The 12,718-nt window shown below is 38.3% G+C and overlaps 1 protein-coding gene across 2 annotated transcripts in view; it reads right to left on the reverse strand.

Annotated features, from left to right (window-relative positions):
• The window catches only part of UVRAG (UV radiation resistance associated), an 88,277-nt gene that overhangs the window by 63,002 nt on the left and 12,557 nt on the right, over nt 1-12,718 (reverse strand). For both annotated transcript variants that reach the window (XM_036386090.2, XM_036386099.2), the window contains exons 2-6: nt 10,648-10,765; nt 9,202-9,236; nt 7,275-7,436; nt 6,387-6,461; nt 4,158-4,243 (exon numbers count right to left, since the gene is read on the reverse strand). In XM_036386090.2, the coding sequence (XP_036241983.1) occupies nt 4,158-4,243; nt 6,387-6,461; nt 7,275-7,436; nt 9,202-9,236; nt 10,648-10,765 (476 nt within the window). The remainder of the gene's footprint in view (nt 1-4,157; nt 4,244-6,386; nt 6,462-7,274; nt 7,437-9,201; nt 9,237-10,647; nt 10,766-12,718) is intronic.

Raw genomic sequence — 12,718 nt, forward strand, 5'->3', positions numbered from 1 at the left:
CCATGCCATCTGCTGAAGAACAGTTAAACCATAGAGACAGCAGCTCTGAACAGAGCAATAAAAACTGATGGAAGCAAAACTTCAAAGGGGCAGATTTTCACTAGTTCTTAAGAGTCCTTTTTGTCTCCAGAAAGAATACAGGAGGATTTCAGGCATTCACATACTTAGAGGCACAAGCTAATTGCTCTGTGTCACAACAACACAAAAAAGCTGTTGCAGAATACACTATATTAATTTTTGTATTTAGACATTGAAGTAAAATTTTATTACATAGTATTTTAAGCCCTTTCTTTAGTGATATCTCATCTTCCCAGCACCACTTCATACTTAAATGTCTATTTTTCAAAGCTTTAGGAAAAGAAAGGCTAGAAAACCAAGAGAATACTAAATATAAACCTATTCCCATTAGTGGTGCAAACGTGCTCAGAACTTGATTATTGAGACATGTCCAGAACATGACCTCAGATGAATTTGGCCCATCCTGAGTGCTGTGTGAAAGGTATTATTGTATAACCTATTACTACCAGCAACATAATGTTTAGAAAGTCTTTAAATTATATCTTTCAGGAAATATGACAAGAAACAAAAACCTGAGAATTCGCGCTTTCCAGTTAATGTGGTGAATTTTTGTTTGTTAGCCCTTTTAGAGCAAATGGCTGGAAGAACATTTGTCACTTTCTTATGGCACGAACAACTTCCAAGCAGCACCATGTTTGCCTGAGGATATTGTCCCTGGTCCCAGAACAAGAAGGGTCATGAGCTGCAGAGGTGCTGAAACATTCTTTGTGTAAAGAGGAGTTGGCTGAACATTTAACTTTTTCCTCCTGTTTAACTGACTTATAAATCCACATAACTCAGCATCTGAACACAAGCACTACTTTAATCCAATGCACAAAAAAATTTCAATTGTTCACACATTCTGTCATTCCCAATATAATTTTATTAATCAAGATAATTTGAGCCAAGCATGCACTTTTCATTAAGTTCAACTCACAAGCTTCATAAATTTTAGCTATTCACTTCTGAGGAAAAAAACTACATCACTTCTTCCCCCAAAAGCAGTTTTGAAACACAGATCAACCACAGAAGTTCTCACTGTGCAGCCAAGAGTTAGGGGATGAGGTAGAACCAGTTCTCTCCATTTTGGCTGTCAGTGGCTTTGCCACATCTGGCAGCACAGTACCACCACAACTGGGACTTGGATCCCATTGTCACCAAGATTTGCTTCCTTTTGTAAAAGTTTAAATAAAGCCACAACAAGCTGTTCTTCATATCCACATTTATTGTGAAAACATTAGGAAACCACATGTGCAGCCTGTGAATGTTTATTACAAACAAATATCTTATCATGAGAAACTCTTCAAAACATGGGATTTATGTGACCAGATGCAAATCTTCATGGTGTGGACACCTCAGTATTCTCTTTACAGCCAATGGACAGAAGAAGGAAAAGAGCAGTTCATTTCCTCCTGTCTAAGGTTGCAAATGCAAGATGTGGCTGGGGTGTGTGTTCTATTGCCATCTGTTAGACGTGGGGCAATTTCTTCTGTTAATTGGGCCACTTGTTAAAGCCAGGTGGGACAGTTTGTCTTTATCTCTTCCACTACCAATCCTCCCTCTGGGAGACATCTTCTGTTAATGGGGCATTGAGTGTCACTGCATGACTGATAAAATTACAGCATCCCATTGTGAGATGCTCCACCCAGGAGGAGGAGCCAAGCATTCCTACCTGGATATAATCTGAGATTTTGGGATACCGGAACAGCGTTTCCACTGGATTCCTAGAGGAACAGCTGCCTCTTCCACTGGACCTTCAGAGGAAGACTGCACCCTTCTACAGGATCCCTGCTCCAACAGAACCACACCTGAGACTGCAGGAGGACTGCAGCCACCATTGAATCAGACTGCTACCAACACCCTGACCAACAGGCTGTCAGGTCATATTCTGACTCTGTCAGTGTTTTGTGGTACTGCATTGTTTATTTTATATTTTTCTTTTAATTTTTAAGTTTTTTCCTAATAAACAACCATTATTCTACTCCCATATCTTTGCCTAAGAACTCCTTAATTTCAAAATTATAATAATTTGGAGGGAGGAGGTTTGCATTTTCTGTTTCAAGGGAGGCTCCTGCCTTCCTTAGCAGACACTTGTCTTTTCAAACCAAAACACCTCCCAAGACATTAGACACATCCTGTCTAATGAATCATAACTCAAATTATGCTCATCTCTCTCTTCTGTTCAAAGAGGAACACTCTCATACAAACTATCTTTGGGAAGAGTTCATGGGCTGGCTATTTAAGCATAGAGTCCTGGAGGAGGTGGCAAAACCAAACTGCTTGGTAGGAGAAAAAGGACACCTAACAAAAAGTGACTAGAGATTATTTTAAAGCAAACACTATCACCAGGCTTTTCAGGTTGATATTAAAGCTAAGCAGCAGTATAGAAAACACATCTGTAAAAAAGCAGAGTTAACGTGAGAGGGAATAGAAAGGATTCTAAACTACACAGAGGACTGACTCTGCCTTAGCTCCTGATGAACTTTCCTAACTACAATGAAATCAGACAAAGATGACACCTAGGCAGAGTCACAAACTGCAGCTTCTAACTTCTGCTGGAACTAAACAATGCAATGTAAACCCCTTAATACAGTATGCAGAATCCACTAAAATACAATAAGCAGCAAGCCTGGTTCTGAGGCTTGGAAAACACTGTTCCTTTTGGGACAAAATAGGAGAATGTCTCAGCTCAGAGACAAAACTTAATAGAAATTAAACCCAACAGCATGCCTAGGCACTGAGAGAGACTTGAGCCTGGACTCTCACATCCCCAAAACAGAGAGAAACTCCAGTAGTCAGGGCTCAAAACAGCACTGGTCATTCAACAAGGTGAACCTTATCACAGCTGACATCTTAATTTCTTGTCAGCCTGAGGAAAAACAGTCAGGCATGTTCAGAAGAAGGATTACGGATCAATTACACGAGCTAGACAGGGGTCAAGTTCATGACCATAGTGAGTCTTTTTTCTGCAACATGCCTCATACTACACAGACGTGTACACAAAATGTGAAAAACCCTCCTGAATGAAGTAATCAGGGTACACTGCACATGTTTTCCTTTTTCTGTCTAACAAAGAGTTAATGTTAGGTAGTACAAGTTCTCTTCTAGTGGACTGTGCCAGAATGTAATCAGTACTTCCTAATATGCCCCCTGGTTGCTTCCCACTAAAAGCACAGAAAACAAACATTTAGAAAGCAGACTTCAGTTTAAATATGCTTTACAGAATCCAGAAAGAGAACAGTGAAATTTTAAGAGAGCTGAAATAAGGACATCTGAACAGGCAACCTAAGCTGACTTTTCCTCTCTCTTCAGACAGGCAACACTGACACCTACTGTCAACACTGTCAAATGGATTTAATGTGTACAACTGATTTTAAAAGTCAAAAGTTTACATAGACTTTTGAAAGCATATTAAACATTTCCTATTCAAGCGTTTCCTTCATAGCACATCTACTGCCTTTACTGAAGTTATTAATCTGTCTTGGAAAATGCCATTTGAATAGAGATTACTCAAAACCAACTTATTGATACTGGTGGATCACAATTATACTTTTTCATAACTAATATTTTTTAACTATTAAAATTAAAGCAGATCTGAAAAAGGACATCCTGTTTAACTTAATACTAGCACTTCCTGTTTTTTATCACCACAGACTTTTAATTACCCAGCCAAAAGCAAAAAATACACTGTACTTTTCTTAGTCCACATCTCTGTTGGAGTAACTGGGTCTTGACTGTGTTCTCATGTATTTTAAAAAAAACTTATTGCTGTTGAGAACAGAGTAGAGGCTTTCCACAGAAACTTTCCAACAAAGAAGCTCCATGATTTTGACATTCACAAGCATGTCCAGCTCCACAGTCAGTCCTAGTTCAGAGCACTCGAGCATCTACACGTCAGAAGCCCAGCGACCACTCCTGAACACACACACACCACAGCCCAGCTCCTCACTACATGAGTGTATTGGCACAACCTGGATATCTCCTTTGCACATTCCATACCCCAACTCCATGTTGGGGTTTTTTAATATCTGGAAAGATTCCTCCCACACAGACACTACAGAAGTTACAATAGCTACACAAAATATTATCAAAAACCTTACCTAAGCAAAGAGAAGACATCGTAAGAGTTACGAACACAGTTCTGATCCACCTGGAGAAGACTGTTCTTCAGGGTACCTGAGTGATCCTTGAGGAAAAGAAGGAATATTACTTTAAAAATAAAAAAAAAAATCTTGAGTAAGAGCATGCACTTTTAGTAGAATAAATGATCTTGCATTTAATGTATTTTAAATCTGTCTTTACACATGTTTTATCTATGGTAGGTAGAAACAATTTAAGGTGGCAATAACGCCACTTACCTATAAAGGTACAAAAGACCTATCAGTTTGTCTACGTTCTAGCACATAGTGTGTTTTCTTTAACTTTATAATCCATAACTGTCTGAATTTTATGCACAGAAACACTGAAAAGTGCAACTGACAGCACTGCCATTCTTCAGCTTCAGACCTGAGACCCCACTCAGTCATGTGCAAAAGAATTACATGAACATGAGATAAAGCTGCATCCTTTATCCGTGCTGTAACACATTAAAAGATCAAAGTAATCTTAGTTTTGAGTGAACAAGTTTCTGGAAGTTACAAAGTAAGACTGAGGTAAGGTTGCTCTTTTAAGAGACCAGAGTATCCATTCTGCTCAAAAGGTATCAAAACAGTAAGAGAGAAACAGCAAATTCTTATGCTGCAAAAGTCAGATATTGAGTTTTTCCATATCAAGCACAGTCACACAAATTCCTAGAAAAGCTGCAAACTTAGAAGTGTTGCGTTACATAATAAAGTAAATTTTAAGCAGGTCAAGCCACCAGCAGCACTGTTAGAAAGATTATGGATTGTAGGGAAAAAAGGCACTTACTTTAGTGCATAAAGCAGCCCTATCTTGTACCTGAGATCAGCCAGCTTTCCAACAGATAGAGGGGGATTCTGAGTACCACAATCCCTGCCTAAAGAGTCTCTCCTGCCCCAACAAGAGTCTGTCTCCATAGAGAAGATGTTGAAATTCAGAGGTAAACGTCAACATCTCCTGACACAACTGTGTTAACCATAGCCCACACAGCAGACATTCCTTCCCACCAAAAATATGGTTCCATCTAAATAATCCTGAGATCTACACACTGTGTACAATTCATATTGCTACAGAGGCACCATCCCAGCAGCTCTCTCAGCTCCTCATTTTAATACCCAAGACACTGGATGCTAAAGGCTGAAATCCAGACATCTCTCCATTAAAAAAATACCAAATTAAAAATATCTTAATGTCTGTCTGAAAGAACTAGGATGGTGGAAACCTGAAAATGCACAAGTTACCATCATCACCATACCCTATTCTTGGAAGTGTCCAAGGCCATGTTGGATGGGGCTTGGAGCAACCTGATCTAGTGGGAGGTGTCCCTGCCCATGGCAGGGGGATGGAATGTGATGGTCTTGAAGATCCCTTGCAACCCAAACGATTCTATGATATGATTCTATAACCAAAACCAAGAAGTGCCTTTAAACCTTATGAGCTAGGGAACAAGTCCTGACAACAAACAGAAAAAGAAGACAATGTTCCCATCTTTGAATTCATGCCCAGGCTGTCAGAACTGAAATCTTGAAAAACAACTGCATCCTGCTTCAGGAAAACCAAATGCAGAAACTGCATGTGTGTGTCAAGGAGTCATTTCCTCCCCAACCAGGGACTCCTTTACACAGCCTATCTGTACCACAGTACTGCCACCAACAATTTGAGATTGAAAAAAAAAAACTGTCAAGAGGCACTACTTACAACAGGTAAGTTTAAAATTCTTCATCATCAATGAGGTAATAATCAGAGACAAAATTGGATGGAGAGGCACAAATACTACAGTGGATCCTTGAGGAAAAAACCCATGGGGTAAAACAGGTGCAGCAAGAGCAAATAAATAGCTTCCCATTAAAGACTTACAAATTCTAGGCTTCAGATTTATATATGCCATGAAAATGAGTCTTAACAACCACATCACTTTCAATATGTCCTATGTCTGAAAGAAATGTCTGCCTCAAAGAGTACAGTCAAAGCTTATTTTCAGTTACCAGAGGGGTTTTGGACCCTAAATGCTACACTTCAAGTATTTTCAAAACATCACAGATACCCATGCAACCAAGGCAAGATATTATTTGTATCGGTCATGTCAAAAAACTATTCCTTCTCAAAGCAAAGCATTTTAATGTTCTGAGTGAAAATGTGAAAAATCAATCTCACAGGTTGAATTTCAGTTTGTCACCAGTACCAACAAATCAAAACAAACACACCCTTACCTTCTGTTCAAATGAAGCTCCATAATAACCATCATTGAGACCAAAAATAATCTCATTTGGGTTTCTTGCATGGATCTGTAGGGAAGGAAGAAAACAAATCAGTTTACAGCCAGCTTACTGCAAATTTTCACACCAAATGAGCACAAATGCTCCAAGAGTCTAAAGCAGTTTTTCATCACCTCTAATTCTAGAAGTACGCAAAAGCTCAGAGAAAACTGAATTTAACATGGAAAACCTGTTTGCTTCACAGCTTTACCAGTAGTCACCATGTTCAGCCATTCTACTTTGAAATCAGAAATACCAGACAGAGCATCTTTCCTATTACTCATTTCCAGGTGACAAAAATAAATTAAGATAGCTAAACAGAGATAAGACTCGAGTTTGGTGTGGAGAACAGACGGCTCCAGGGAGACCTTATAGCCCCTGCCAGTGGCTCAAGGAGCTCCAAGAGAGCTGGAGAGGGACTTTGGACAAGGGGGAATGACTTTTCACTGCCAGAGGGCAGGATTAGATGGGATATTGGGAAGAAATTCTTGGTTGTAAGGGTGGTGAGGTCCTGGCACAGGCTGCCCACAGAAGATGTGACAGCCCCATGCCTGGACGGGGGCCATCATGGGTGGGGCTTAAAGCAATCTGGTCTAGTGGAAGGTGTCCCCACCCATGGTAGGGGGGCGGAACTGGATGGTATTTAAGGTTTCTTCCAAACCCAACCATGATATAATTTTATGATTTAAAGCTCTGATGTAAACTAACATGAATATCTGTAATCAAACTTTAAAGTACAATCTTTAAACACATTCATTTCCTTTCTCAGCATTCTATATATTAATTCATCCAGATGTTCTGTTTCCTGAAGAAAAAAGTTGAGAAAAAATATTTTCACATTACCTGCTGGCCCAAGTACTTTAATCCATCTAAATTGACCTTCCATTCAATCAAAAGCTGAAAGTGTTCCTTCTTGCCACCCCAGATCCTCACAACAAAACAAGAGACAGAGGTATCAAGATGATCAGGCATTATTCCAAAGTCCAGACTCCTCCATGTTGGATTCTAAGTATTCAAAGAAGGATAAATACAGTTAAAACAAGCTGAAACTAGTCCATAAATTAACAATTCAGAAAGCAGCAAAGCCTACCTCAAAGATTTTTAAAAATGTTAAGAATTAGGAACAACAGCCATTTCAAGCTCTTCTGCTGCCTTACATGGTTTGCTAGAGAGAATTCCTCTCTTAAAAGGTACATGCTGTAAAGTACTTCAGAAACTGAATAAGTTTTCCTTCCTTCCACTACAAGACATCAAAGAATTTACTTCAGAAATTACTAATTCAGTTTAACCAAATCAGGAACTTTCAAAAAGGAAGTAATGTTCCTTTCACAGTTACAATTCAGCTTCTGAAAACCAGAGTATAGCATGTATTCCCAAAGTTAAATGCTGATATATTCCCCAATAATTAAATTTGCAGAACTTGCTGACATATTTGTTCACATTCTTCTCCTCTTGACTGATGCTCAATTCTCAAATGCTGTCACTAAAAGCTCATCTTTACTCCACGAGATCAGACTTGCACCTGGAGCTTTTCAGAACTAGCACATATTAAGCTAAACTGCAAATTCCACCAGAACTCAGATTTGCAAAGACAACGTGTTCCAAGAATTTCCACTCATCTCTAACAACATCTAAAGAACTGACCCCAAGCTGTAACAAAACCAAGTCAATCCAACATTACTAGTGCCAAGAGGGTGTCCAAAAGCAGAAATGGGAAAGTGCTTTTACTTATATTTATTTCTCTCCCTCCTCTGCTGAACACAGAAACAGTAGCTCCTGCAAAACAAAAGGTAGTAACCCACCACCCCAAGAAAGAACTTGCCTTCCCTTCTAGTGCTTAAGCAGCTTGGAAAAGCCCTAGCATCCCTGAACTGGAATGAGTCAATTTGAAATAGGATGCCTCTGAAAAGAAGGGAGAGGCAAAGTTACCCAGTAAGGATTACAGAAGAATGTATTAATCAAGTCCTCCAAAAAAGAAGGAATATTTCATAGCTATTCAGGCACAAGAATACCAGGTCATTCAAATACCCATAGGTTATATATAGGATGTCCTCAAGACATCTTTTATTTAGATTTTTGTTATTCCATCTCTTATATCCTGTAGTTAGTTTCCCTTTCGTTTTTCCTTTTCCTGATTTAGAATAGACAGAATAAAAAAATCCTAACAACTTAAGAGAGAAACTGGAGAAGTTAGCAGCCTTGAGTAAGCAGACAGCTCTTCCTTCGTTCAGGAGGGTTTCAAAGCATTTACCCAGGGTGCTATAAATGGAGCAGTTCTACCTTGTTAATGCAGGCATTAAAAAGTCTTCAGCAGGTTTTCAAACTCCCTTAGCCAACATTTGCAACATTCTACTCCTATTCTATTATTACCCTTTCTCGTTTGTAATAACAAATGAACTGTCTAGTTCTGGCCCCTTCATTCATCTAAACTGAAAAATTTAGAAAATCTAACATGTTTTTAAACTTCAGTTTCTTACAGCTACCAGCTCTTCAAAGAATACATGTATATATCTGGCAGGTACATGTTCCTTGCTGTTTTCCTACCCAACTCGAAGATGTTAATAGAAATCAGCGTTTCTACTACTCAGCAGCTCCCTATTCTAAGCCTCATGAAAACAATCTGAAAAGGAGGAGAAGAACACAATGCTCCTAACAGAACCAAACAGTGTAAAGACACATTAAACAGTTATGGTATTCAGCAAAGAAATCAATATACTGCACTAAATATACAATTTTTAAAACAAAGTTTTTCCACATTAAAGTAACTTACCAGAGAATTCTTGATCACCTCACTCTTATAAAATTCTGAAGAAAAATAAGTAAAAAAACATCTTTAGATTAGCTTAAACACTGATACAAATCTTAGTGTTTGAAACAGAAAAAAACAAAATAAGTAACAATCAAGAAAGACAAATGTTAGTGGGTCCAGTTTATTAGTAACCGATTCACAAGACAGACTTAGAAATGCACTAAAATTACTCCTTCACACTTACTTATTACAAGTCATTATTTAAATTTAGTATTTCATCTTTATACTCATTATACACCTCAAGTTTTACAAGGCTTTGATTTCTGAGGAAAGAACATGGCAAGGTAGTTAACAGATTTTGGATGACATTTGCAAAAATGACTGGTTTGCCACACAACCTCTTCCTAGAACACAGGAGCTTGGATAAATTAATTACAGCACTTTCTTGCAGAGTGATGGTGACCTGTTCCAGGTACTCAGAGAGGAAACAGCCAAGTTACCTGACAAACGTGCCAACAACCCTGTGTTTAAATGGGAATCATCAACTACTGGCACATGAACCTTGGCTTTCCCAGTCAAAGCAAGAGCTTAAAAGACTTTAGACAGCTTAGGGGCAGGAATACAGGTTTTGTCCAATACCCCAGCCCAGTGGAGATCAGGCAAAAAGCTTTGATGAAGTGCAAAAGAGTCCCTAACACCAAACACTGCAGAAAAAGTCATCAGTGACAGGTTCAACCGACCACCACAACAAAGTCCAGGCAGCAAGCTAAAGTTTTGTATTCTTATCCTTCTAAAGCACCAACCTCGGCAAAAAAAGCAAGGCAAGATGCCAGATGTGTCACTGCGCCCAATGAAAATAAAAATTAAGAGAAAATCAAAATTCATCTCCAATCACACCAAAAAGAGTATGAAAACGTATTTTTAATAACATCTCTCCACAATGAACTATATACCGTAGTGGGAAAGAAAAGCAAGAAAGAGAGGAGATCTAATGTTCAAACACAGTTATCTAAACTAGAACAGGTGCCTGGATGCTTCATGTCATTGGCTGACAACTCTATCTTTTGAAAACTTTGATAACAGTATGTGCTGATGTATGCTCTTTAAAACAACTGGTATGCACAGAGTGGGACACTCTTCCCCACAAAAGGCAACCGAAGCTCCAAAAGCTTTAACTTTTATGTGCCCTTGGAAAGATCCCAATTCCTTACATCATCACTCAGGGAAGAACAATGACAAAAGATTTAAAAGACTACAAAACCTGTAATCTTTTGCCTCCTTGGCTGCTAACACTGAAAACTTTCATGAAATCGAGGAAACTAAAGAGCTCTTGTGCAGTGTTAGCAAAGGTGATGCAACTAATGGCACAAAGTTGTCAAGACCAAAAAAAAAAAGGAAGAAAGAGAATTCATATCATAAGAACTCAAAAATTAACTAGCAAAAAGGTTGATAGCAAGCCTGGTTTACCTTTGTAAATCTTGGTGTTATCACACAAGTGAAGAGTGAAGTACGTATCCAAGAGGCGATGACCATTCTTATTAATAATGTTACGTGCAGCAATATTCCGAAGATGACGAAGACGGCGCTAAAAATAAGAAAAAAAATCAAAGCATTTTTTTAGATTGATAATTAACCCTTCCTCTTTTTTTGAAGCATTTTAATGATTCCCAAACCAGTGTTGTAAAAAGAAAAATCCCACCAAACACTCAATTTTCTCTGTCAGACAGCAAGTGTAAACAGCCAGGATTCAGCAAAGCCACAGGACAAGCAAAAGCACCTACAAGCTTGGATTCAGCAACTCTGATATTCAAGAGAAGCTGTTCTTATTCACGTCCCGTATGACATTTTTATCCCACGTGACTAAATCACCCTGACTCTTTGAGCAGTTCCAAGCTATGTGACACTATCAGCTTCAAACACAGCAGCAGCATCACCAGATGTTTTACATCATCTCACTGGAAACACTTCCCAGCCAAAGGTATTTTCAACAAGCATTAATGGACAAATAGCTCAAACAAATCACCACCTAATGCAGAGCTACAAGGAACTGGCTGAACAAAGCTTCCTGATTTTGTGGTAATCCTGGAAACTGCTCTAACAACCTTAAATAAAAGTAAAATACATCAGGAAGACATATCAAGATTTTCAGGGAAAATTAAGGGCACAGTGAAATTTGAGATTTTCACTGTCAGTTACCATCTGCTGTGATGAGGGAATACTTTTCCATTGGAATGAATGCAGGAGGATATTTCACTAAAATATTTAGTTTAAGTGATTTTATCCAACTCCAACATTATCTTGGTTTTACTACAATACTGCACCTTGAATGAAAATCATCAGATCAAATCAATCTCCTCTCTGTGCCCAGCAGCTTTAATGGCTGTGGCTAAGGTCTTAGCTTCAAGGCACACCCTTAATCTTTGATAAATATTTTACATTATTAACATCTTATAAAATTTACCTAGTTAACAAAGCAATTTTAATTTCACACTTAAATCATTGCTTAGCTGTTGTTTCTATTGTAACTTTGAAGACCCATGCTTCAAACAGCCTCCCAGGAATGCAGCACCCAGTGAACTGCCAACTCAAATACATAAAGTTCTCACCAAATCCTTCAGTGGCTTATTTTCCCAAACAATCTCTCGACTCATCAGCGTCTCACCCACTACCATGGGGACATTGACAAATGGCTCCACATACTTTGTGGATCACCACAATACACCAACAAGCTTTAAACAACTGCTTAGTGCATACTTTTACCTCAGAGTTCATCGTACACCATTATTTTCCAAAAGTGTCTTTATTTGTAAGGCTGAATCCACCTTAAAAGCTGATTGACCAAAAGCACATTTTAAAAGTTTTTGAAACCAAAAGACAATTTTCCTGTTTGTTGTTTGTCTTAAAAGGCTTTTAACAAGAGTTGAAAGGCCGTAATCTGTTTTAGAATCACAGTATGACACTTGATATCACTTAACACCACTCCAGCGGTATATTAGTTTTCCTTTATGGAAAGGTATGAGGAATATTCAATTTTTGTTTGACAGCCTAAAAATCACTGATGGAGTCATTCCATTCAAAGTCTGTTTATGACTCAGAGTTTATGACTCAGAGTCTGAGATGGGATGCCCAGGTACCTCTAGTATATACAAAAACTACAAAATTAAAAACAAAAAAACCCAACCAACAAAAAATATTTTGTGAGACTACATGGTCTTATTTTCTTAGAAACTGGTATCAAAAATGTCAACAGAAATATTATGCCTCACTTAAAAGAAGCCACATGGACCTTTAGCATTTTTTCACACCTAACCTCAGAGTTGCATAGCTTCGCTGGCTGTTTTTATATGCAACTGAAACACTCCTTAAGAAACAGCTTTGCACATGAATTTTGTTACCCAGAAAAATGATTCAAGAATTTTATGTGCCATCTCTCTTTTAATTAACATCAGTAGAAATCAGTAGCAGAGAAATCAATCAACTACCATGCTCATTCCCTTCATTTTTGGTATGTTTTTTTTTCCTTACACCTCTTACAAAG

This window comes from Molothrus ater, chromosome 2 (assembly GCF_012460135.2).
Source record: "Molothrus ater isolate BHLD 08-10-18 breed brown headed cowbird chromosome 2, BPBGC_Mater_1.1, whole genome shotgun sequence".
NCBI lineage: Eukaryota > Metazoa > Chordata > Aves > Passeriformes > Icteridae > Molothrus > Molothrus ater.